Genomic DNA, 23,523 nt, shown 5'->3' with positions numbered 1-23,523 from the left:
GCTAAGTTAAATTGTATGATCAACACGAGGATCAACATAATATCATTTAATCAATGCAATTATTGTGTACATAACGGAGCGTAGCAGCGGCAGATTTAAAACTTCAACTGTCAAATGACTAAATTCGTACTTGTGATCGTATTTCGTAACTCTGTTTCCTTTTTCTCAATTGACGGACCTATGGACTTAATGGACTCCAACCTATATACTATATAATACATAATTTATTAATTGAATAATACTGACAACAAAGTGATCCTATAAGGGTTCCGTTTTTCCTTGTGAGGTACGGGACCTAAAAAATGAAATACTTATTACAGCTTCAACTTTTTATATTTTGTTACAAACATTCAGTGTCTTACATACTTTTACTAGAGTTAAAGGCACACATTAGTTTATCGAAATCATCCAGACGCTCACGTAATATTTCAAGTATGAGATCGTGAATTCTATATGACAAGTAATAATTTTTAGCAAGTACACTTTCGTCATGGGGTTTGCAGTCTTTAAAATATGCTGCAGTTAATCCTTTAAGATCCGGAGAGGTTGCACAATAAATGATCGTACTAGCGCCTTGTACCTGGAAACATCATTTCATCACCATCTTAATCATCTTTTTTTATTCAGATAGGAGTTAGCCCTTGACTGCAAGTGATGATGCAGACTAAAATGGAAGCGGGCTAACCTGGAAGGGGTGTGGCAGTTTTTATTAAGCCCATACCTCTTTGATTTCTACACCGCATCGTATCGGAATTCGGATCGCTTAATCGCTTGGCGGCACGTCTTTGGGTATTGGGATTGGGTACCTCCCGCTAACTGCGCCAGGGAGGTGGTCAAATCTTCAGCCAATCACACTAATATTATAAAGGCGAAAGTTTGTATGTGTGTGTGTGTGTGTGTGTGTGTGTGTGTGTGTATGTTTGTTACTCCTTCACGCAAAAACTACTGGACGGATTTGGCTGAAATTTGGAATGGAGATAGGTAATATCCTGGATTAGCACATAGGCTACTTTTTATCCCGGAAAATCAAAGAGTTCCCACGGGATTTCAAAAAACCTAAATCCACGAGGGCGAAGTCGCGGGCATCGGCTAGTTGGTATATATGCGCCCAATATTGGACATGGACCACTTTTTAAACAGCGCCAACGTGCTCTATCTTCGACTTTTCGCATCCAATTGATAGAATAAAATAGAAAAGTCAATATTTTTACCTACTATCCCCAAAGGAAGTTGAAAAGGGGAAGAAAGTAAAAAAGCAGATACTCACAGCAGTCTTAGTAAATGGAAGCATAAGGTTATACAGTATTTCATAAAACCACCAGTTGCGACATAGGCCGGTTTTTATAAAGGAACCGGGATGTGCACAGAATACAGACTTGCCAGTGCTGCTCCATTGATTGCTCAAGTAGTGCATCAGTAGAACTCCACACAGCTTCGAAATATTGTACGACTTTATGGAAGTGTACTTATGTTTGGGTAGGGACAGATTTTCCAAAACGGGCGTAAATATATTTTCCGTTGGCCAATTTATGTTCCTAAAAATTGATTAATTTTATAAATAAATCATCATCATCATCAGTCGTGTCGTCCACTGTTTATGTCCGGGCGTGGTAGCCCTCCCTAAAGAGCGCCACCGCACCTGCTCCTCAGCCTTCATTATCGTTATTATTGTACTACCTATAAAAATCTAATTATCTTAATAAATAAATTGCCTTATTTTGTAATTTTAGCGATTTAGTATTTTTTAAAACCCGCGACGTTCGTAGACCTCTAGCGTCCGTCAGTCAGATGTTTTATTTGCAATATATGTATTATATTGTGAACTTTAATGACATGACAAAGTCTGCTTCTTTGCAGTGAACTCCCCAGAATCATCAACGCCAGCATGGCAGGCCGAGGCGACGAACGTGTGATGAATTAGATAAAATAGTTACGTGGCCCGAAAAGACGCAGAATAGAGGATGGTGGTGGAAAAACCGGAGAGAGGTGGGACAGTACAGGCTATTTGATTAAATTAGACTTAATTACATAACCGCGCCATCTCCACGGGCGAGAATATCGGCGATAGTATCGCAGTGCTACCAAATTCGATACAACTTATGTATATCTCCACAGAGCGATATGATCCAGGCGATACGACAAGTGACTGGACGCGCATAATGTGACAGACTCGTTGCATCTCGCGGCGATACCATTGATACCTAACTACACGTATTCACAATCATTACTATGAGGCCTCATAGTGAGACTCTGACTTTGCTTAGACTTAAGACAGAGTTAAAATGAGACAGTGATCTCTCACATAACCTTGTCTCGTTTTAACTCAATCTTGAGTCTGAGCAAAGTCATAGTGCGCTCAACAAATCTCACCCTAACAGTACGCTCGAACGCACAGTGTAGGTTCCACCAATCAGATGACTGTGCCACGTTAATTTACAATGATTTGATTGGTGGAACCTACACTATGCCTTCGCGCACTGTGAGACCTCATAGCACACCTCATAGTAATTATTGTGAATACGGGCGTTAGTCTCGCGACGATACCGCCACAGTTGAGGCACACGTCACGTGGCGGTCCGTTGAGGTTTCGTGGCGTTTCGTTGGTTTCACGCTGGTGGAATAATAGGCTACTTTTATCCCATAAAGTCAGAGTTCCTACGGGATTTCAAAAAATCGAAATCCACGCGGGCATAGCTGCTGGCATCCCCTAGTATATTTATAATGAAATGATAAGATTGTATTCATGATTGTGTTATTGTACTTATTATTGCATACCGTAGGGTAGAATTAGGCAGAATAAAGATAATTGAATTGAATTGAATTGATAATAGGATGAGTTCGTTGCGATTCTCTCATCCATGGAGATAGCGCTTAGGATGCTACTCACTTATGAGATTCGGCCGAGGTAAATACAATACGTGCATCAGGAGCGAGAAGATTTGTTACAAGAAGCAACAAATAGTACTGGCTCAGAAAATTTACTTGGAACGTTGTTTCAAGTTTATCCTCCGTCAGTGTCCAGGGTATACCAAATGTGGCTGCGTTCAAAATAACAATGTCGATTTTCCTAAAAATAACATCTTGATATAATTTTCCATCATAATTCATAACAAAATGTTGGTAAGTGCCTAGATTCATTTAATAAGAAGAAAGAAAGGAAATACGTGTTCAAAACGTTTATTTTGCAAGTTGTGCCACATACATATCTATGACCACACATCATTAAGAGGGCTCTCTCCGTCACTCGTTTCATACAATCGTAGTTCCAATTTCATTTGAATATTAAACAACCAAAGTCCATGAAATTTTGCAGACATATTCTAGAAACTAATATCTATGTCTGTGGTTTTCCAGATTTCTGTTAAAATATTCGGTTTCAAAGTTACGCGGTCTTAAAAATTTTCATACAAATCTTTGAGCCCCTGTAATTTTAAAACTACATATTTTTAGAAAAATCTAAAACACCACAGACACAGATATTAGTTTCTAGAATATGTCTGCAAAATTTCGTGGACTTTGGTTGCTTAATATTCAAATGAAATTGGAACTACGATTGTATGAAACGAGTGACGGAGAGAGCCCTATTAATGTTTAGATGCGACGGGTCTGCCTGCGAAAGTCAAACTTTATTTGGTTTTTCGCAATTTGTAAACTTATACGACAAAGTAGGCTTTAAGCAAGCAAACTACTCGACTAATAGTCGATATTATAGCTAATTTCATAAACTGGACCCTTTTAAGTAAAGATTTTTATATAAACACGTGGAGATGATACTGCTATTGTCGCAACTAGAATGCCATAAGCCTACTTTGTCGCATTAGTTTACAAATTGCGAAAAACCAAATAAAAGAATTTCGCGGGTAGACCCGTCGCATCCACTTTAAGGGTTGGGTTATCCCGGCGCTTTCATGACTTGATGCTATCATAATCATCATGATCAACCCATCGTTGCGTCGGCTCACTACAGAACACGGATCTCTCAGTATGAGAAGGGTTTGGCAATAGTCGACCCCGCCAGTCAAGTGCGGATTGACAGACTTCACACACCTTTGAAAATATTATAGGGAACTCTCAGGCATGCAGGCCGCCTCGCGATGTTTTCCTTCACCGATAAAGTAAGTGATATTATTTCATTGCTTAAAACACACAACTCCGAAAAGTTAGACGCGCATACCCGAGATCAAACCTCCGACCTCCTGAATATGAGGCGGACGTCCTAAGCACTACGCTATCAAGGCTCTAGCTTAAACTACTTGAGTATTAAAGCCAAAATACCTCAAGCAGAAGAAGTGCCGGAACAAACTGTGTCATCTATACTAATATTATAAAGAGGAAACCTTTGTATTTTTGTATGTTTGTATTGAATAGGCTCAAAAACTACTGGACAGATTTCAAAATTTCTTTTACCGTTACTTAGAGGGATTCTTCCGAATCCGTATAGGCTATATTTTATCCCGGAAAATAGAAAAAATAAATGTCCACCCGTGCGAAGCCGGGGCGGGTCGCTAGTGTATGATACAACCAGTAACTACATAATAATTTACTAACAAACTAGCTGATATCCGCGACTTCGTTCGCGTGGATGTAGGTTTTTTAAAATTCCCGTGGGAACTCTGATTTTCCGGGATAAAAAGTAGCCTTGTGCTAATCCAGGGTATAATCTATCTCCATTCTAAATTTCAGCCCAATCCGTCCAGTAGTTTTTGCGTGAAGGAGTAACAAACATACACACACACACACACACACACACACACACATACAAACTTTCTCCTTTATAATATTAATGTGATTACTTTTCATTTTTAACTATACGACTTGCACACTCCTTAACTGAGGCCAGAGAAGCCAGGTTCACATCGTAGTAAATGAGTCGATCGCTTTTTTCGCAGATGCGTTTTGCGTTTTGCGATGCCTTGTAGATATTGCGGCAGGCCATGAGGACATTGCAGTCGCGCAAACTTAAACAGCGCGCCAACTGCATCCCAATACTTCCGCTTGCACCGGTTATGAGACACGTTTTGTTTTCTAAATTTACATCTCTCACCACCTGAAATCAGGAACGAGGAGTGTTTGTTTATGTAACACTTAATTACAAAAATTAATCTTATTTTATTTTAAAAACTATTTTGATATTTAAAACATAATTTTGTTTTAAAAGTAAAAGCGTCATCCCTTTTATTCGTGTCAAAAACTGTGCTAGGCAACGGACATATCAGACTTACGAAAATTGTACGTCTATGGGACATATTACTTCCTTGTTATAATAATTTAATTTGGTTAATATATATATTTTCCTGTTCGTATTCAGTGCAGAAGTCAATGAGTTGTTTCTTTTATTCCACACCAAATATCCTATTCTTAGAAGCAGATCCGCAGGATCACCAGAGCAATCAACGTAGAGTGAAGCTACAAGATTAGTTGCGTTGGCGGTGCGGCGCCAGAGCGGTGCCGCTGCGTCATCCTACATGGGAACCGCTGTAGTTGTACCCCGTCCACACACTGCTCTACTCGCGCAATTAATCGTGACGCGCCGCCGCACTAGGTCACTTGCCTTTGCAACGCGATGGACGTCGAAACTGAGGCAGCGTGCGCGCTATTGCATACTTACCGACAAAATGGGAGCGATGGGTGTGAACGAGGAACACGCGAGCAACGTGGCCACACTATGTCTCTGCCTCCGTTCCTCGCTCCTTCCCATGCCACACGGGCAGTGTGTGGACGGAGGGTTACATATCACACGATGCGTTACAACGGCTTTGAGACTATGTATTATTAGTCGCGCCGCAGCGCACCGCAGCGCAAACGTTTTTCAGCGAGGCTTTTAGTAGTTACAATATGGCTGGAACGATTTCCATTTGTTAGTTTGGGCACGCTATAGGCATACTATTTTAAATTTTAAATTGAATTTATTTAAAAGAATACCTATTAGTCACGCTAATCATGACTAATACTCCCCTTTCCCTTCCAATTTAGCGAGCTTGTACCAGGAGTGGGTACGACAATAGTGCAACAGGTGGGGTTTGAACGCGCCGACCTTTCGGAATTCAGTCGGCTCCTCCACCGTTGAGCTATCGAGGCTCTTAATGTAACTGAATTTCATTATGCTACTAATTAGTCTATTTAAAATGAAAAGCTGTTACTTCTTCAGCGGATGGTCCGTAAAACCTTTTCAGTTCTATGTTTCTTGGAATTTCTTTAAGATAGTTTTCCAAAATATTACCCTTCCAAATTATTGTGCTTATATTAATCTTATGAATACAAGATGGCATTGGACTGTAACAAATAAGTTTATTACCTATACAATTTTCAAACTGAAAAAGTACTTAACGTGTAAAGGGCTTCCGAGACGGTCAAACGGCTTGACGGCAAGCACGTAGGTAGGTACCTAGTTTGGTTTTGCTTGCCCAAGCAGCTTGATGCGTCCGTCAAGCACTTGAGCCAGCAAAAAACACTTTTCTTCCGAACGTCGGGTCAAGCAAAAATATTAAATTGCATTGTAAACAGTTCACCTTTTTCCACCCTCTTTTATCTACAACCGCACCGCACGCTGCAATTAAACCCTCACCACCTGGGTGCCTGGTGCACATCGACCGTCCGTTGTGCCATGGTTGTGCCAGATCTTTTTTCCACGCACATGCAAACTGTGGAATCAACTCCCATCGGCGGTGTTCATGGGTGCAAATGTTCATGGGTGGCGGTAATCATTGTACCTACACCAGGTGACCCGCCTGCTCGTTTGCTCCCTACGTGTAAAAAAAATAGTCAACACGCTCTGTGCTCAAGCAAAAATCTACGTGCTTACTGCTTACCATCAAGCCGCTTGACTTTATCGGAAGCATAGATACCTATGTACTCGGAAGCCATTAACATAGAATAATTTAGTTGGTGATTTTTTCTAACTTTTTACCTACCGAAATAAATTGTATCTCATTGATTTTATCATTTCATTCAAGTGAAAATCAAGTAATAATATTATATATTCTTCCACAAAATAATTATTAACAATAATAAATTATCAACTTCCCTTCTCTCTTGTTACCACTTGGTTACCACGTTACCTTACCATCCAAAGAGTATGTAATCACTACGTTTGAGGCAGAACTTCCGTACAAAAACGAAAATTATGAAAATGTATGAGATGGATTGCATGCTTTAATACCAACACTAAACATAACATAACATACCAATAAATGTAAAAAAAAAAATCAGTCATAGGGTTTATTTTCTTCGTAACTGATCGAGGTTTCAATCGATTCATTTATATGTATGTTGCCTTGCTTATCAGATTTTCTCAATTCTCATTTGGTTTTGATTTTTGGGGTTTATTATTTACTAAGTAAATAGAAAATGAAGAGAAAATACAAGCGTTCATACTGACTCCTGAGCTCCAAAATACCTATCCTAATATTGCAAACTTTGCAAAAGCTCACTTATGTTTTACAATGTCAAATGCATCATGTGAGCTTTTAAGCCAACGAAAGAAATGATTAAAAAGATGTCGTTAAAATCATTGCATGATGAAAATGAACAAACTGAAGAATTTGAAACAAATGTTGACGTAATAGTATTATAACAGTAAGAGAAATAATACAAGTAAATATATATATATATATTTTAGGTTTATTTAAGAATTTTTTAGTACTTATTTTATTTATTCGTTCTAGTCCCCTAGGAAGTAATAATATGATGGCATTTTCAGGAATCGTGTTGGCAGATTTTGGCAGATTTTTTGCCAGTGTCGGGCAGATTACTCATTTTTGAAACGGTCACACTGTGTCATTCTACCGCAATCGAACAGCTGATCCAAATGTCAATTGGGACTTCGTCTGCGATGGCGTTTGCTGGCGCGCGTGCTATGCTTGTTTGGAGTGTTTTTTTTGTTAAGAGTGGCTGGTTTTTGTGTTAGTTGGTGTGTTTTGGTGGTGGAACTGACTGGGAAGCGCTCCAAAGGGGCGCCGCGCGTATGTCGGCGGGCGCCGGCGCAGACGGAGTCCATACTTGTATAAATTCAATAACTTGAAAATATCACAAACTTGACATTGGCTAATCAGAGTAAAGCCAGATTTAAAGAAAAAAAAAATGTCAATTGTCAAACTTTTGAGGTTATGACGTTGGCGATATTTCCTGGTGGGTGGTGGCATAAATCATAGATAATGCACTAGTTGACGACTGGATATTCAATTCCAAGAGTATGATTCAATTCCGATAGTTTCAAGTATAAATGGAAAAAATCTAACATTAATTACCTACTGATCAATTAAATAATTTCATTACGTTCCATAAACAGTTGATTAATTCCACTATCAAGCGTACAGTTATGACAGAAGAGTAGGTAAAATATTGGTAAAATTAATTGTGTGATTAAGTAATTATCGGCTATAAATTCCAATAAATTCATCCAAATGATGGCTGGATCGGCATTAAGAAGGCTAATGGCCGAATACAAACGTAAGTATCACATAATTCTATAAGTATTGCATTCCTTCACCTTGTCCTACAATAAAAAGTTACTTAATCTTAATGACAACTAAAGTTCTTCTAGTACTTAAATTTTTCTTTAGAGAATTAATACTTAACGTCTTAACCCATCCGACTCCACTGCTCTCACCTTTTTAACATACTATAAAAACTTACTAAATCTTAATCTAATGTGTTATTTACTCACCTTTCCAATTCTTTATCCATCTGCAAGAAAAGTGCCATTATTTTACCTAAGTAAATGCAGTCATTCATATATTCTATGTCATTGTTAGTTACATTAATTTTTTGTTGGTGCTTATATGGTATAACGTTTGTCTTGGTGGTGTTCGTTGTTAGACCTGATTTTTGGCTCTCTGTTGCTAGTTGTTCATGTATCAAATATGGAGTGACTGGGTCCTGATAACCCAAATAGTAACAGGTTGTCTGTAAACCGCAGGTGTGACAGCTTACATCCATTAATATTATAAATAATAATTAACTGTCTGTTTTATGCAACTTTTAGAATAATTTATGTTATGTAAGTCCTTGTAGATTATTGGATGAGTCGATCCATTGAAGTGGCAGATTAATGAGATTCTACTGCTTTTATTTTTCTTTGCAGAATTAACACTGAACCCACCAGAAGGGATAATAGCGGGGCCGATTAATGAAGAGAACTTTTTTGAATGGGAAGCTCTAATAGCGTAAGTAATTTATTGAAACACTTCTGCGACTTCGCCCGTGTGGATCTAGGATTTTGATTTTCCGGAATAAAAAATAGCCTATGTCCATCCCTAGGATGTAGCTACCTATGTACCAATTGTCATCAAAATCTGTTGAACTTTTGGACCGTGAAAAGCTCGCAGACAGACAGACACACTTTCGCATTTATGATATTAATTATGGATTGTATGGATTACAGTGTAAACTCTTTACGTCGTTTATTATAATGAAAAACTTCCTATGAAGTTCCTTCTCGGTAGGAATGGCATTCCGTAAGTGGTAAATTATTTTGACGATTCAAAAACACTTGTAAAAGTTTATTTGAATATAAATCTATTCTATTCTATTCTCTGGTCTGGTCTGGAGGAAGACTTCGGCTGTGGCTAGTTAACACCCTACCGGCAAAGCCGCACAGCTATTTAGCATTTCTGATATAATTCAGTGTGGAAACCAACAGTTTAATGAAAACTGTCATACCTTTTCCAGGTTCCAGAATTAAGATGAAAGCAGGAGATGCTTTCATCTTAATTCTTAGACAGCATCATCACTTAACACCAGGTGAGATTGCAGTCAAGGGTTAACTTGTATTGAGTACATTGATAAAACCTATGCAGTGCATTAGTTGAAATCTAGTGGGAACACTACTGAAGTATCAGTTCTACAATTAATTGTAGGTGGATGTAACAAAAGACTTACAACAGGTTTCTGATATAGTACCATCGACATACAAACAGACAACTTGTGAATCGTGCATACAAAGTGGCTTACATTGTGCTATTTGTTGCATTCCCAGGGGTCCAGAAGGCACTTGTTTTGAAGGTGGCATTTTTCCAGCAAAGCTACTGTTCCCACCTGATTACCCCCTGAGTCCACCAAAAATGCAGTTCATTTGTGAAATGTTTCATCCCAACAGTAAGTGAATATCCATATTAATCTACATGTCCATATCTATAAGTCGTGTTAGTCATACAGTCAATCGAAGTTGTTCAAGAATATACCATCCTTGGCCAGATTATATAGTTCGATAGAAACAATTTCGACAAGGAGGCTGACAGAAGAATTTAGCTGGGTTGGGCAACATTTTCAAAACTACGTCAGATCTTCAAATCGTCGAGACCGCAAAGCCTTAAGACTATGGTCTTCAATGAGTGTGTCCTATCTGTGATGACGGATGGGGCGGAAAAGAAATACTGACAAGATAAAGTTGAAAACTAAAACCCGACTGCGATCGTCTTCGAAAAAAAAATTATTGGATACCTCCACTTTTTTTCATGTAACATTCTTGAGATCAATTTTTTCGTATAAAATATAACTTATGTCACCCGAACATTTACGACGAATCAATTGACACCTGATTCATCAAAATCGGCCCAGTAGTTTAGGTACTAGGGTGGAAAACACACAATGTGGATACAAACATATATACTCACATACATACAGACATACATACATATATAGACTGCTAAAATCGTAACGCTTCCATTTGGCTTTTGCGCACTCGGGTAAAAAAAAAGCAAATTGCCGACATTTAGTAGTCTTCATAATAAAATACTCAAAGACCTTCAGTTGTGCTGAATCAGTACCACTATATTACATTATTTATCGGCAGTATATGCAGACGGCAGAGTTTGCATCTCGATTCTTCACGCGCCTGGCGACGATCCCACGGGGTACGAGAGCAGCGCAGAACGATGGTCCCCGGTCCAGAGCGTGGAGAAGATATTACTATCCGTCGTCAGCATGTTAGCAGGTGACCTTTATACTTTTTTTTTTTTTAATAACAACTTTTGTTACCTGTTGCTATTTAAATTGCAACATTCTTAACGACAACTACGGACTTCGTCTGTGTTGGTGTTAGCTGGCGGGCGTGCTCTGCCTCTTTGGAGTGTTTTTTTTTTGTTAAAACTGACTGGAAAGCGCTCTAAGGGGGTGCCGTGCGTATGTCGGCGAGCGCCGGCACAGACGGGGTCCATACTTGTATAGTTTAACTAACTTGTTACAAATAACTACAAACTTGACATTGGCTAATCTTTGTAAAGCCAGACGAGAGAGATAAAAAAAACGACAACGAATTATATTTTAAATATACCTTTAAAAAAATAGGTTTAAGTTTAGATTACATTAGAATACTTTTTAATGTAATCTAAACTTAAATCTATTTTTTTAAAGGTCCCCAGCTGCTGTTCATCCTCTATCATTGCATTTTCACATCTTATGACTTATATAATTTTATTACTTACTACTACATTTTTACCTAACTACATGATATTAATTACTTAGAATATTACTTGTTAACTAAAGTTAATAAATATAAATTATTACTCAATTTATGCAAAGTATAATTTATTACCTACTTATAGACCTTTATACTCGACTAAGTACAGTACGATCACTTTTATACGAAACGTTGCTGTACTTGCACAGAAATCTTATTTTTGAATGGGGCGAAAAAATCTCCGCCAATCATAGCGCGCTTTCGTCTGCTGTTGGTTGTAGCTTACGCGGCATGTTTTGTACGCGCGAATTACGGGCGATATAACTAAACGTCAAGCAGTAAGGTCCGTATTTCAGTGGTTTCGGGTTTAAGAGGACTCTCTCCGTCACTCGTTTCATACAATCGTAGTTCCAATTTCATTTGAATATTAAGCAACCAAAGTCCATGAAATTTTGCAGACATATTCTAGAAACTTATATCTATGTCTGTGGTTTTCCAGATTTCTGTTAAAATATTCGGTTTCAAAGTTACGCGGTCTTAAAAATTTTCATACAAATCATTGAGCCCCTATAATTTTAAAACTACATATTTTTAGAAAAATCTAAATCACCACAGACACAGATATTATTTTCTAGATTATGTCTGCAAATTTTCATGGACTTTGGTTGATTAATATTCAAATAAAATTGGAACTACGATTGTATGAAACGAGTGACGGAGAGAGCCCTGTTAATCGGCGTTAAGTAGCGTTTCACAGCGCAAACGACTTTTGCTGATACGACCTATAAAAGTGATAGTACTGTAGAGTGAGGGAAAGAAAGGAGAATTATGAAAGAGAAGAAAGAAAAGTGTCAGATACCTAATGGTAGGCCAACAAGGAGGGGATATTTATTTTTGCTTAAACAAAGGAGAGATTTTAGGCTCCAGCACTATCCGATTCAGATGCCTATGAGGATTTAAAAAAAAAACAAGTATGAGTTGAACTTGCATGGAGAGAGTTTCGTACGATGGATTATTACTTTGCGCGCGTTTGGAATCTTCGTAGCCTCAGTTTTAAGTTTACGTAATTAATAAAATTATCACCATTATCAGCCATTGCCTAAATTCATATCATACATATTCAACAATTGGCAGTCAAAAAGTGTAATAGAACATGACAGTTGGCACATAGAGCTGAAATGGCGAGTGAAATCTCAAAATGTATGCATTATACGTATGTGTTTTTATTTTTAACCCCCGACCCAAAAAGAGGGGTGTTATAAGTTTGACGTGTGTATCTGTCTGTGGCATCGTAGCTCCTAAACTAATCAACCGATTTTAATTTAGTTTTTTTTGTTTGAAAGGTGGCTTGATCGAGAGTGTTTTTAGTTATAATCCAAGAAAATCGGTTCAGCCCTTTGAAAGTTATCAGCTCTTTTCTAGTTTTCTTATAGAGGTTTTTGTGTCGAGGGTTTTTCATATTTTAAGTTATGTCCTTGTGATTAAATATCTTTGACTTTGACTTCGTTTGTTTTCAGAGCCAAATGACGAAAGCGGGGCGAACGTAGACGCAGCGAAAATGTGGCGGGAAGATAGAGAACAGTTCAATAAGGTTGCAGAGCGATTAGTACGAAAGACCCTTGGTTTAACAGCGCCCGAATAGGATCAGATTGATCTATAGATACTTTTGTCCGTCAATATACCCTTGAGCCTTGTGAGCCTTCAGTAAAAGTGGCGGTTTGTATGTTGACAACATTTAATTTACAATAATAATTTTAATTAGTGACATATATTGACAGTTTACATATTTTGACATACCTATTGATAACTGTATAATGTTAATCTTAGTATGTTGACAGTATTTATTATAATGAATAATAATTTATTAGTGGCATGCATTGATATTTTAAAGCTTGACCATAAATATAAAACTGGTACATGGTCTATGTTCACTAAGTATAATTAATGATCTTGTATAAACTAGTGCACGGATTTTATTATTTTATTATTTGACTAATATTTATATTATAAAATAAGATATGATTTTTCGCAAAATGGCGAGGTATTTTATTTTCCTGACCAGGTTTTACTAAGTATTGTTTTCATAATGCCTTATTCATAGATACCAAATTAATCTACAATAATAATAAAATTAGAGACCGGATTATATGCAACATAAAAAGCTTGTTAGGTATATGCATACAAATATGCATGAAAAATGCTTGAAATATCCACGAAAACTGGCAGAATATGCCAAATTAAATGATAAAGTTTAGGAATCCCCAAAAAAAAGAGAAAAGTAAGTATTCATTTTTTTAATTTCAAAATCAGCATACAATTAGTAAATTATTTTTTGATAGGCGATAATAGGTACAGTAACATTATATGACATTAAAATTATTTAAATTTTTTGTAAACGTAAGCAATCAAATATTTTACTAAATTCTCAGTGGTAAGATTGTGTCTACGATCATTCATAATAACAATCATAATCATTTGTTTGCTCAAATGTAGGTTAGCATAGATTTTACAATTTATTTTACCACTTGCCGTGTAATGGCGTGCAAATATTTTCATTTTTTTTCTCTCTCGTCTGGCTTTACAAAGATTAGCCAATGTCAAGTTTGTAGTTATTTGTAACAAGTTAGGGAAACTATACAAGTATGGACCCCGTCTATGCCGGCGCTCGCCGACATACGCACGGCACCCCCTTAGAGCGCTTTCCAGTCAGTTTTAACAAAAAAAACGCTCCAAAAAGGCAGAGCACGCCCGCCAGCTAACACCAACACAGACGAAGTCCTGCAAATATTTTACATAAGCAATATAAACTGTACAACTAAATTTTTTAAATGCACATTGAATATGCTCAAAATACCTACACATTACAGTCATACATATACATAGTCATAAATAGGTCTGATTTCACAACACCATCATTACTGTTCAATAAAATATAATTTAAAGCTCTTAAAATTAAAATGTTAATAATTTAATAATTCATTTATTATCTATGTACAATGTTAACTTTAATGTCACTTAGAACATTTAGAATATTTTTGTAAGTGGGAAAGGTTCAAGAGCGTCTTCAAATAGAATGTTTAGAGTTTTATTAGAAATGACAATTAATTTATTAATATGCTTACTGTTATTTTAAAAATGGAATGTAATGATTAATGAATTTTTAAACAATTTTTGTAAGTATAGATTTTATATGTATTTGTAAATAAATAATTAATATTTTTTATGGATAATTACAATTATTGGCGAAAACGACATGAAATTGTATTTTATTTATCATCATGATCAACCCATTGCCGGCCACTACTGAGGACAGACTCCTCTCAGAATGAAAATGGCTCAGGGCCATACTCCACCGCGCTGGCCGTGCGGATTAGCTGACTTACACACCTTTGAGAAAATAATATGGAGAACTCTTCGACAAGCAGTTTCTGGTGTGATGGTTTTCTTTCCATGTTAAACCAAGTGCGTTTTAATTGCTTAAAACTCACATGACTGGAAAGAACCCCGACAATGGCAGCTGTAGGTATCATCTTCACAGGATTACTTATGAATCTTGAAAGTGTTCAGTTTAAGAAAATAGTCAAAATAATGAGTTTGACATGAGTTACTCACTAATTAGTTGATACTATAACTAATTTCTTAACTGGACCCTTTCAAGTAAATATTTTTATATAAACCTGTAAGCATGATACTACCATTGGCTCAATTAAAGTGCCAAGCCTACTTTGTCGTATTATTTTATAAATTGCGAAATCCAAATTAAATTTGAATTTCGCGGGCAGACTCGTGTCATCAAAGGCGATTCAATTACGATTCCGAAAGGTCGGAACTTCCGATTAATTTTACACCTTCGAATCCGATGTCGGCTCCGATAAATTTTAATCGGAAGTTATATCGGAGGTTGAATATTGAGATGCTGCTTAACTTCACTACCAGGGGGTAGATAGGTACTGTTGATTTTAGATTCAATTTTCGATTCGATTTTTTCTTATTTTTAACACCCAGGTATACACCTATCTGTATATTTTTTTTAAACTGATAATAATAAGAATATAATTCATGAATAAGTGTGTAATTTTATTTTCTCACATCACTCTTCTCTCTCCGCCTCCGATTCCGGTTCCGACTCCGCTTCCGGTTCCGATTGATATGATTAAAAACTCCGGCTCCGAATTCAGTTCCGATTTAACCAGTTCCATAACAATAGCATCCCTGGTGGTATATTCCTCTATTACTATACTTTATTACTCTATGCCTTGCTCTTTCTTGATAATTGTTTATCTGTGAGTGTTTTTGTGGTTTTTGTCTTGGAATAAAAATTATTATTTTAGATTTTAATTTTGGCTAATAATGAATATATTTGTGCCGTGTGCTAATAAAAATAAATGAATCGGGACTATTTTAAAATATGTAATAAAATGTAGTTAAGTGATATCAGGTTTGACTGGCTAAACGTGTAGGTACTTAATTTCTTCATATTTATAATCTTTCCTTCAATAATATTGTAATCTGTTTATGAAAACGTATAGAATGGCCTGCTCTACTTCGGAGATGCAGGATAGGGTGAAATTGTATAAGTTCACGAAGATTTTGACTTTGAAAGTGGCACAGATTGTAGTGCAAAGCAGGCAAGGGAAGAAAATTGGCCATGATATTAATAAAGGGAGCGACGAAGGCCCGCCCGCATCTCTTCACACTTTGCAGTGGGTAAGATTCCTTTATTCTAGTTCAGGACAGGAAACTTGTAACGAAACGTGGAGGCTTCAGTTACACTGGCAGCCATCAAATGTTACCCACATTTGACGCTAGATAGGCTATGAAACGACTAGGTATCTTTGACTTCACGTTACCCTTATACATGTCAGACGTAGATTCAGGATCAAAGCTGAGAGTTTCCACACTCTAGTTCACTCTGGGAGCATTGTGTAGACGAAGTATACATAACTCTAATGCTTTGTCCTATGGGCAATAGATGCCATGGCCCTGCGGCGACATAAGTTTAATTTTCGTTATTGTCGTGACAGACACAACATACACACCGACAGACAGACAGCGAAGTGACCCCATAAGTGTACCTTTTTTCCTTTTGAGGTATGGGACCCCAACAAGTGTTTTGGTTTGTTTCAGTTCAACCTATCAATACCTGACGTGGCAGAAGTGAACAGTGATACAAAACGAGTGCTGAACGGAGAGGTGGTTGAAGCGCTTAGCAACGTACTGTGCATCGAGATAGTTCTACGAACAAATGACGGCGATGAGATGGTCCTAGAAGTGTGGACGGTCAGACTCACCCCGAGTAACTCTTCCGAAAGTATCACCTCAGTCTCCAATATATACTACAGAATGAGCATCATGCTTAAGTCTACGTTGAGCATATCTAGGATAACACCAGCTTATAAGCTTTCAAGATTACAAAATAGAGAGTCATATCAAATATCCTATAAAATTTATGGAGGACATCCTAACCTAGAATTTTTAGGTGAGTGTTTTTAAATTAATTTATCACGTTCAGCATCACTTCATCCTTAAATGCAATAAGTTGTTTTGGGTTCTTTTCAACAAATTGAAGTCTCTTTTTAATTTTGTTTTTCCTGTTATAGTTTTAAATCAAAATGTTACTAATGACAACAGGGTCTTCAGCCAAACGATTTGTAAACGGGGTATCCTGGTATCTGGAGACCTGGCTTTCTTACCTGGGTGAAGTGTAGGGCAACTTTGTACCCTGGTGAAGAGCTTTTAGCCAGGATTTCACCGGCTAAGGCCCCCTTCATCTTGGCTTATAGCCCATAGCCTGACTAGAAATATAAAAAGCTTACTCCGAGCGTGCCACTAGTATATGGTCTGTGATCACTAAGTACTTATATTAATATGGTTTTGTATAAATTAGTTCCACAGGTTTTCTGTAATATGGCGAGATATTTTATTTTTCTGGTCAGGCTTTTAAGAATTGCACTTCAAAAGTATTTATCCCTATAAAAAATCTCTACCAATGGTGCTTGGCAGTGAAAACGGTCCCTTATTAAGGTTTATCTTTCAGGGGAGAACTCTAAATCTATAAAAGTGAGTGAACTCCACACTCCAATAGGGACTATTCAGATTGAAGTGGCATACAGGACAAAAATGAACATACTACCAGAAGACCACAAGCCAATGGAGAAGAATGTTCTACAGACTAGCAACAATATTATGATAAAGAGTGATCATTTTCCCAAGGAAAGTCCAAGGTACATATTGACCGTGAACTGGCAACATATCTTATCTCTGTTTAACGAAAACACTGTGCTATTTCTTACATTGGACACTTTGCATTTTTACAGTTCAAGACAGCTTAGTTTGGAACAAAAATTTGAAAATCACATAGTATGTGAGCGTGTTTGCTTTATAAAATTGTTATATAATTGTCTTCTTTAACAATAACCTCCTTTGGTGTAAGACTTATTAATATAGCTAACCTTCACCTGTTAGACAGTAACTTAGTTTGATTTGTAGGAAAAAGCTGAAGGAAAAGAAGGCATTGGATCTATCAAAGCCATTAACTGCAGGAGCTTTTGTGGACTGCATCCAAATACAGGAACTGCATGACACACTGAGCGAACAGATTCCCCCTGAGCCGCCCATGATGTGGCTGCTTGCGGAAAAGGACAAGCTGGAAAAGGTTTGTATCTAAATATATAAAAGAAAAAACTGACTGACATTTTTTATTTATTTATGGACTAGCACTTGGGTGCAATTAGACCTGCTGGCAAGTGATGATGCAGCCTAAGCTGGAGCGTGCTTGTCTAGAAGATGCCTAATCACTCTTGACTTAGAGGTATCCATATTAAAATTGGAGAGGAAAACTGATGCTGGGTTGAGGTACAGAACCTGTAAAAATAATAAATTTGTAATGCTTAACAGAAAATGCAGCGGTTGTCGATGGGAGAGTCAAGCGAGGCAAGCATGAGTGAACAAGCGTGTTGTTCGACCGCCGCCAGTCGCGCCATAGACGTGCCACAGTCCAGCGACAAGCACGACAGCCTGATGGTACGTCTTATACATTCCATTTCATCACAAAACATTTATGATTAGTTGGTAACTCAAAATACTTAACGCCCACAGAGATTGATGTCTCTCTCATTTGTATGGCATTACGTAACCGAGAGCGCGCTATGCTAATTTCTCTGATTGGTTAGTGACTCAAAATGATTGGCTAACGCCCACTGATTTTATGTCTTTTTCATTTGTATTGGATTACGTAACAGAGAGAGCCCTATACTTCTCTCTGCGGATAGGGTAAAGACACTTCCACACTCTTATTATTGTGTCGTGTTCAGGAGTTCCCGTTCGCGGACGGCAGCCCGATCGCTGAGCTCGCGAATTTCTACCGCGAGTGCATGCAAGCGCGGTCCGCCGCCAGCGGCGACTGGGCGAGTACCGCCGCGCCGGTGGATCGCGCGACCGTCGCCGCGCAGTTGCGCAAGTGCGAGGAGGCGGTGCCCGAGTTCGACAGCCTGGTCGCGGCGCTGTGCGGCGACACGGAGGACCGCTGATCCACGACTTCTGAAGCTGCGTATACACTGATGAAAGGTAACATGCTATGTAACATGGAAGGAGCATCAGTGTACACCTACAGTGAACCGAACGTGTACTTGCTCGCATCTGTTCCCGGCGTGCGCGCGAACTAGCGTCAGTCTGCTGAGAACACGCGAAGAGAACGGAGCGTGACGATTAATTGCTGTCGACGATTGTCAGTGCTACATTATCTTGTTAGAAGGAAAAGCCATACATTATTTGTATGTTAGGAGTTTCCCTGAGGGATGAGATCCGAAATGAGGAGATCCGCAGGAGAACCAAGGTCACTGACATAGCCCAAACTATTAGCAAGCTGAAGTGGCAGTGGGCAGGCCATGCCTGTCGTAGAGGTGATGGCCGTTGGAGCCGGAAAGTCCTTGAGTGGAGACCGCGTTTAAGCAAACGTAGACGCCCTCCAGCACGATGGACCGACGATATAAAGCGGCTGGCGGGAAGTGGCTGGATGAGGAAGGCTAAGGACCGGGTGTGGTGGCGCTCTATAGGGAAGGCCATGTCCAACAGTGAACGTCCACAGGCTGATGATGATGATTTGTATGGCTTTTTCTTTACTTCTTGGTCCGCAGCTGTGTCCATACCTGGTTCAGTTCGTGTTGGCGCGCGTCTCATCACGACCCCTCGACATTGGCGCTCTGAGCACACTGCGTGCCTCTTTGTGTTCGTTCAAAAACTGACGAATCGCGGATCGCTTTGAAGTGCTCGTAGCGAGCGCATGAAATGTTCGCGCGCGCAAGATGTCCAGACTATGAGAATTTGTCACAGAGTGCACTGTAAACTGGACTAATGTGGACGTCAAATTCTTTCATTTCATGTTATATTGCATGTTACCTTGCGTCAGTCTATACGCAACATAACGGGGTGTGCGTTCCCCGATTTACATATCTATGGCTTCTACTTAAAGTAAGTCGTCAGCAACATTCTAATTTTACAGGAGAGCAAAGATAAATTATGTATCTATTATTATTTTAATTAAATCGTAAACAGCTCAGCTTGTATAGATGTTCTATTTCACGCAGTCTCCCTTAACCTATGGGGCAGTGGTCGTGTCGGAAGTGGTCGAATTGGAAAGAAGTGGTCATAACGAATCGAAACGGTGTCCGAAGACCAAAGCCTTTGAACAGTCTGTGTTGACAATGATGATATATGGATCCGATCAACCGAGACATGGTAGCTAATTATGGGCTTCATAAGAAAGCTTAATTGGCGTTGGAAAAAACTATGCTTGGAGTTTGTCTACTTACTTCCTCAAATCAATAATGAGGAGGTCCACAGGAGAACCTGAGTAACCGACATAGCTCAACTAGTTTCGAAGCTGAAGTGTCAATGCGCAAACCGTTGGACATTGGAGTCCCAATTCCCAAGGTACTAGAATGGCGAATTCGCCCGGAAAGCGCAGCGCAGAAGACCTCCACTGGTTGGACAGACATCAAAGGAGTCGCAGGGAGATACTGGATTCAGGCGGCGCAAAACCGTGGCGTGTGGGAGTCCCTACAAGAGAACAATATCCAGCTGTGGATGTCTGTCAGCTGATAGTGAGGATGATGATCATGGCAAGGCCACAATCAATCAGTATAAAGATAGATTGCTAATGGTGACGAAATTACCCACAAAGTCTTGCGTTGTATACGATCCATCAAATGGTAAGAGAATAAGTAAGAAATTGCTTCCAGAATTGATATGATGACTTTAACAAAAAGATTTACAAGGTCGATGACATGTCATGGAAGGATGGTCCAAGCTGTTATAGTCTCATTTCACATTTGGGCCGTAGAAATATGGCGAGATGAAGCTAAACACCCAAATCTCGGACACCAAGAAGCCCTTGCTGATTGCTCGTCACAAAGCTCGCGACATCTGGGAAGATTGGCTGCTGAACTTTGGTCGACAGTTAACTCAGACAAAAGATCTACTACTTCCTTTGTTTGCGTCAACCGCCGATTAAATTCGGCAATTCCATGAAACTACTGTTATAGTGAGTTAGCTCGTTTCAAAGGAAGTCCTCTGAAGGCAACATCAAGTATCCAGCTGGGGATTCCCCTGCTGAAGAATCCCCGGCTGGATATTTGATTTTGCTTTGGAATTATCTAAGGCGACATTAAGGCCACCTATTAAGGTGGCAACATGAAGTACCCTTCTGAAACCAATGAAAGCTAGAGAAGGGAATATTATATTTTGAAGGGAATACATTTTTTGACCTCATGTTCCTGATATGAGATCACCTTGCATGAATACTCTCTGGAATTTGATAACGCCCGAGCGTCAATGAAGAGACACGGAGAGTTTCGGTGTCTTGATCGTGAACACGGTTGTTACCAGTTTCCACGATTGAGTCGCTTTCAGAATGAAGGACCTGACCGATAGCCTTCTGGAGTACACATGGGCAACAATGTGATTGCAACAAAAAATCCACATTGGTAGATTTTTCTAGCGATCACATTCTTGATTTGAAGAATTTTTCCAATATGATAAAAATTGATTTTAACATTCTTTTTTAACAAATTTTATTAGGGTGCCTATATTCGTTTGGTTTTTTGGAATATTTATTACCCGTACTAAGTTTAATTGTATTATTCCCTGTATTTCAATATATTTTTTATACATAGTAAACTCAACTGTCTACTATATTAGTACGCCGATATGGCTAATGTGCGTTAGATGCGCTATGTTCCTTAGATTTAGATTAGATTTTAGTAAGGAACATAGTGTGTCAGTACACACATTATGCAAATAAAGAATTGTATTCTATCGCACGAAGATTGCTTGCATCAGCATAGATAGAGTCAAGTGGATTTCCTCGGAGGAGGCTTTCGTCCAAAGGGGGTCCATACAAAATAACTACGAGTACTTAACACTATAATATACCTACCTATCTAACCATAATTTAATTTGTAATATGAACTTACTAATCAACAACCTGTAATAACTTTCTATGGCATTAAATAAAGCCTTATTTATTAAATAAAAGTATAATGTGTGGGGCTGCACATGTGATTAATTAGCTTACCAGAAGTTGTCAATTTAATAATAGGTTAAAGATATATATTGCGGACAATATTGTATAGGTAGAACTGTAAATTACACAAAATTGCATTAGTTAATAAGTAAGACAAAATTATTGTAAATAGGTAATTACGTAGACATAGTGTTAATATTATAGTAAAATTAAAATAGTATCGCACGCGTCTGTGTAAGTACAGAAATGTATGTATATAGTCTTAATGTAAGTGCGCAGTATGTTCACTGTTTGAGAATAAATTTCTGTAAACTGATTTAACGCAAGACTTTGTGGGTAATTTCGTCACCATTAGCAATCTGTTTTCATACTGATTGATTGTGGCATTGCCATCATCATCATCCTCACATCAGCTGACAGACATCCACAGCTGGATATTGTTTTCTTGTAGAGACTTCCACACGCCACGGTTTTGCGCCGCCTGAATCCAGTGGCTCCCTGCCAGTCTTTTGATGTCGTCTGTTCAAATAGTGGAGGTCTTCCAACGCTGCAGTTTCCGGGCGAGGTCGCCATTCTAGTACCTTGTGTAAGGTTATTTTTAAAAATTGATTTGAGTTGTCAAAAATAATATAAAATTATTAATTTATCTAATGCAGGTAGTTTGATAAAATCGATATTTCGCTCATTCGATGTCATACAATCTGTTGCTAGGAGGCCAACAAGATTGAACTTGCATAAATACGGGTGTTTCGAAGGTTTTAGTTTAGTCTCCTTCTGAGATTCGGAGCGATATCGCATATTTTCGGTATTTTGGATTGTGAACTGAATAATTAGATGTTGTGATAGCAATCACGCTCTAATTAAATAATTTATTTTGGCATTAGTTTTTTTAGATTAAAACTCTCGGATAACCTTACACATTAAACTTGTGTTTTTTTGTGTTGGTTTTGGAGATGACATTCCAATAATTCGATAAAAATATTTAAATAATACCTGCTTTTCTGAGTGACGCCAATACTTGGGACCCTAACGTCTATGGGTTTTTCGAACTATGTGTCTTGCCCATTGCCACTTCAGCTTCGCAACCCGTTGAGTTATATCGATTACTCTAGTTCTTCGATGGATCTCCTCATTTCTGATTTGATCACGTAGGTACAGAAACTCCAAGAAAGCTCTGTCCACCGCCAGCTGAGTGACTCGTGAGGCCCATAGTTAAAGATCATATCTCGGATGAGAGGGCATTTTTTGTTACATCCAGTGCCACAAAAATCACAGTCGGGTTCACCGGACACTGCGTTAAATTATTATAGTTATATATATAATAAAACTATAAAACTAGCACAATGACAAATTGGTAAGGCAGGTACGCAATGATATACTTAATCTAGTGGGTAGGTAAGAAAAATGTGCAGCTCGACGTGTAGCATCGTGAACATCGCTGCCAGCGAAACCGGTCGCAGTGATCCATACTTAATTATTATTACACACTAGTTGAAGAGTTCGCTTTGTTAGGGTTCCGTACCTCAAAAGGAAAAACGGAACCCTTATAGGATCACTTTGTTGTCTGTCTGTCTGTCGAGTCTGTCAAGAAAACCTATAGAGT

The 23,523-nt window shown here is 38.4% G+C and overlaps 3 protein-coding genes across 3 annotated transcripts; 2 read left to right on the top strand and 1 right to left on the bottom strand.

Moving 5' to 3' along the window:
* Positions 1 to 358: 358 nt before the first annotated feature.
* LOC123880456 (WW domain-containing oxidoreductase-like) lies at positions 359 to 7,019 on the bottom strand. Its single transcript, XM_045928582.1, has 6 exons — positions 6,912 to 7,019; positions 6,141 to 6,273; positions 4,794 to 5,047; positions 2,888 to 3,067; positions 1,268 to 1,535; positions 359 to 580 (listed from the first exon to the last, which is right to left on the bottom strand). The coding sequence occupies exons 1-6, from the start codon at positions 6,941 to 6,943 to the stop codon at positions 359 to 361; spliced, it is 1,089 nt and encodes a 362-aa protein (XP_045784538.1). The 5' UTR covers positions 6,944 to 7,019.
* A 1,130-nt stretch (positions 7,020 to 8,149) lies between these two features.
* LOC123880496 (ubiquitin-conjugating enzyme E2 G2) lies at positions 8,150 to 13,994 on the top strand. The gene is made up of 5 exons (XM_045928641.1): positions 8,150 to 8,448; positions 9,083 to 9,164; positions 9,977 to 10,095; positions 10,793 to 10,933; positions 12,916 to 13,994. The coding sequence occupies exons 1-5, from the start codon at positions 8,403 to 8,405 to the stop codon at positions 13,038 to 13,040; spliced, it is 513 nt and encodes a 170-aa protein (XP_045784597.1). The 5' UTR covers positions 8,150 to 8,402; the 3' UTR covers positions 13,041 to 13,994.
* Positions 13,995 to 15,759: 1,765 nt separating this feature from the next.
* Positions 15,760 to 19,273, top strand: LOC123880493 (autophagy-related protein 13 homolog). The gene is made up of 6 exons (XM_045928639.1): positions 15,760 to 16,105; positions 16,526 to 16,877; positions 17,436 to 17,622; positions 17,888 to 18,053; positions 18,296 to 18,421; positions 18,712 to 19,273. The coding sequence occupies exons 1-6, from the start codon at positions 15,914 to 15,916 to the stop codon at positions 18,925 to 18,927; spliced, it is 1,239 nt and encodes a 412-aa protein (XP_045784595.1). The 5' UTR covers positions 15,760 to 15,913; the 3' UTR covers positions 18,928 to 19,273.
* Positions 19,274 to 23,523: the final 4,250 nt, after the last annotated feature.

This window comes from Maniola jurtina, chromosome Z (genome assembly GCF_905333055.1).
Source record: "Maniola jurtina chromosome Z, ilManJurt1.1, whole genome shotgun sequence".
Lineage (NCBI taxonomy): Eukaryota > Metazoa > Arthropoda > Insecta > Lepidoptera > Nymphalidae > Maniola > Maniola jurtina.
This window is presented reverse-complemented; position numbering and strand designations above follow the sequence as displayed.